Source organism: Ceratosolen solmsi, unplaced genomic scaffold, assembly GCF_000503995.2.
Source record: "Ceratosolen solmsi marchali unplaced genomic scaffold, CerSol_1.0 scaffold61, whole genome shotgun sequence".
In the NCBI taxonomy this organism is placed as follows: Eukaryota; Metazoa; Arthropoda; class Insecta; order Hymenoptera; family Agaonidae; genus Ceratosolen; species Ceratosolen solmsi.
Window position 1 is genome coordinate 1,503,827 of NW_011948435.1, and position 3,793 is coordinate 1,507,619.

The 3,793-nt window shown below is 44.7% G+C and overlaps 1 protein-coding gene across 1 annotated transcript; it reads left to right on the forward strand.

The window, feature by feature from the left end:
* Window positions 1-607: 607 nt before the first annotated feature.
* Window positions 608-2,831, forward strand: LOC105364976 (zinc finger and BTB domain-containing protein 9). Its single transcript, XM_011503022.1, has 3 exons — window positions 608-946; window positions 1,087-1,672; window positions 2,308-2,831. Exons 1-3 carry the CDS (start codon window positions 608-610, stop codon window positions 2,829-2,831), a joined length of 1,449 nt encoding a protein of 482 aa, XP_011501324.1.
* The last annotated feature ends 962 nt before the right edge of the window (window positions 2,832-3,793 follow it).

Below are 3,793 nucleotides of genomic sequence, written 5' to 3' on the forward strand. Positions count from 1 at the left end.
ACTTCCAAGTTTATCGTCGCTCAACATTCAAGGGCAATAGGCGATTAATTGTTGTTATCATCGTATTTCCAGTGGGACTGCGGAGGAAGAGGAGTCGCGGGGCGGGGCGGGGAGGGGGCGACGCGAGTTTTTTTTTTTGTACTTCTTTAAATTTATATACTTCCTGTACATTAATCATTCCATTTTTTGCATCTATATTATGAGTCTGGCATTTATCATAATAACAATAATAGCAATAACATTAGCAGCAACGACAATAACAACAGCAGAGAAACAACAAAAATAACAACAATAATAATAACAGAAACCAATAACAATAGCAAACGAAAGCAATAGTAGCGGTGGTAAATTAGTAGTGTTAATGGTTGTAACGTAGTAACAGAGATAATCACAGACTAGTAATATTAACAATAACGGCAGCTATTTTAATTATAGTTACTACATGGTGTTTCCCTATGCCATCTAAATGTTGGAAAAGATCGTGTACAGAATATTAGGAGATACGTTTCTACAAGCATACGTTGCCTTAATACCAGCATCTAAAGTGTCTAAATCATTAAGTTTTGCATTTTGCTTTGTTTTCGCAGATACACATTAAGCCACCAAAATGAATACCTCGGCGCAGCAATATTGTTTACGCTGGAACAATCACAGTTCCAATTTTGTGACAGTATTCGAGCAGCTATTGAAATCTGAAGCTTTTACGGATGTGACAGTCTCGGTACATAATGGAACTTCGATCAAGTGCCACAAAATGGTCCTCGCCGCATGTTCATCCTACTTCCAGGATCTTTTCATTAAGAATCCCTGCGAACATCCCATCATTATTCTGAGCGATGTCAAGTATTGTGAAATTAAGGCAATTCTCGATTATATGTACAAAGGAGAAGTCAATGTAGCTCAAGATCAGTTGGCTGGATTGTTAAAAGTCGCATCCTTCTTAAAGGTAATACTTACATTTTCATGCATATTGTAATGAGTAATAATGTACGAATGTACGATAATAGTGTAAATAAGATCTTTGAGAAAGTTTATAGTCTATGCCATGCGATATTAATCAGCTCATCTATCGCTTTATCGTTGCAGGTAAAGGGTCTTGTGGAGGATAGCGAATCGAGCAATAGAAGAGAAGCCGAACCTTCCATGTCTCCGTCACCTGCCATCACCACAAGTACGATGAGTACCGTAGCTCACAGCAGTGGATACATATCTCCACCCCATATTCCTTCCTCGACCTTCATCCCATATGGCAAGTCTCCCGTGGAAAGAAATCATAATCACATGCCATTGTGGGCTGCTTTCTCTGGGCTTCCCATGCCTCAGCATCCCATATCTGGGCATCAGCCACCACCGCGCAGTCAACACTCCATTCTTGGAAGCTCCTATGAAAATTCATCCGAGACTTCTCCTCTGAGCAGGAAAAAGCTCTCCAGCTTAATGGCCAATCGTGATACACCAATCTTAAGAAATGTCCTTGGTCAAGGGCAGGCCGATAGTTCTCAAGGAATGTCCACTCCTCATCTAGAAAGACAGGATGCGTCATTTTGCTCGAATAGCAACGGATCGGCTCACGATTCGGATAGACGAAACAGTGCAGAGCTCTCCGAATCCATGATAGACGAAGATGAGAAACAAATCTCTCCCCAGAATTACCCAGTTGGCAATAAGTCAGGTAATTAGTGAAATAATTACATTTCAGTATTAAATCGTTCGTGTTAATTATAAAGACTCGCGAATAAGGTGCAGATGCTCTTAGAGACCCCAGTCGCATTGACTTTAAAATAAAAAGAATTTCAACTGATGCAGCTTTGATAATAATAACAATAACAGTCATTTCTTAATGCAAAGAATTTTTTTTACTTGCTCTAGAGAGGGATCATGGAAATCAGTAATTTTTAATATTTCACTTTTAAATTGTATTGGCATGGTTATTGTTATATAAATAATTCAATTTGTTATTAATATTAATGACTGAAAAGGATGTCCCTTTCAAAATCAAAGTACATAATGTTTATATAAAAATCTAAGTTTTTTTTACGATTATTTTAAGATTTTATTGGAAATAACGAGCAAAATTCAAAATTAAATTTAGTATTATGAAATTCTGAAATGCCTTGACCAATGGCCGTATAGGCAAATGTCGATGGCAAACGTCAGCCTCGTCTCCACAGCTCTTTCTTACAATAAAACGAATTCATTAAAGCATTGCAAGTAGAGTTAGGATGCGTAGAGTAGCGAGCGAGTTAATTATTGTTGAAAGTAAGGTTGATGACTAACGACAATTCGCGCAAACGCTCGCTTTTCCAGGCGGACCCAAACCCGAGTGGAAACGCTACAAGCAGTACACCCGGGAGCACATAATGGACGCGATGAGTGCCGTGCGCAACAAAGAGATGAGCGCACTCCAAGCGGCAAGGAAATACGGGGTGCCGTCGCGCACCCTCTACGACAAGCTCAAGAAGGCCGGGATCCTGCCATCGAGGGGTGCCGCTGTCCAGAGGCGCGAATCCTCGCACTGTGGTAGCGCGCGTTTCCCCTATGCGAGCAGCATCAACGGGAGTGTGTACGGCAGCGGGGGCGGCGGGGGGGCCGTTCTCTCGGAGAGCGAGAGCGAGACCAATGGACCCGGGGGCTGCACGAGCGAAGCTTCCTATGCCTCGGCCCTGGCGATGGACATGTCCACGCGTAGCCCAAGCCCGAACCCGAACGCCATCGGCGGCGGTCTCTCGGCCGAGCTCGACGACCAGGTTGAGGACCTGTCACTTAGCCGCGGCGCGCCCCCCCACGAGGAGGAGAACGCCAACGATTCGGATAGCTCCAACCGCGTCTGAGAACGCGGCCAACGACTGTCGACCGTAACCGAACACGCGGAACCCACGAAAGAAGCCTTTCCCGACACATCCGATTGCAAATCCTCGTGTGACCGATTGCTCCTGCGCCCGCCTCTCTTACCTGCCAAAAGCTTATGCTGCCTACCCTATTATCGGGACATATGGCCCATTAGCCGTCTCTGGAGAGACAGGCAGACGCAGAGAGAGAGAGAGAGAGAGAGAGAGAGCTTGGAAAGAAAGTCGTTGGGGCAATGTGCCGAGTTTTCGTATGGCCCCCCGTATATTCGCGTACGCGGCGCGTACATTTGAGAAAGAGGATCCCCGCATCCCCCGCCTGACCCTATACACTAGTAGAGGTAGTGGAGGATGAGATTGGATGATCGGTGACAGGAGGGGATGGGGAGGAGAGGGAAGGAGCAACAACCCCCGGCCAAGTCCGCACATGAACAATCCGCGGATGGGATGGGTAAACCCCCGAATTCAGGGGCTGGCGATTTACGATTTTTTTAAAATCAGCCTCTGCCCCGCTGGTAGTAGGTGGTGGGCTCCTCTTAGGTCACGATTTTCCAGCCACCTCCGGCCAGTCTTAGCGAAGCAAAGGACGGAGTAGAGTCGCGAGGATTGGCAGAGGTACACGGGGGACGTCGTCGTGGGTTTAGTAGCGAGTTACTCGAGTTATCCGATTTCAACTTAAGACTGAGCATGCGCCGTGACTTTAAGAGACTGAACTTGTACAAACGGTGCACTTGTTCCAAAAACTGTCCAAGTCTGTTGCCAATGTTCTTTTTGTTTTATTCGCACATATAAATTATGCTCTTAGGTTTTCATTTTAAGTACCCTCGATTATATTAAGTCAAACTTACATTGGTTATTTTATTTTTTATTTTATCTATTAAAGTTTTGCTCGGAGAAATTGTTAGTTTATTACTCGTTCACGATCGAACGGATACGAACACTCGATG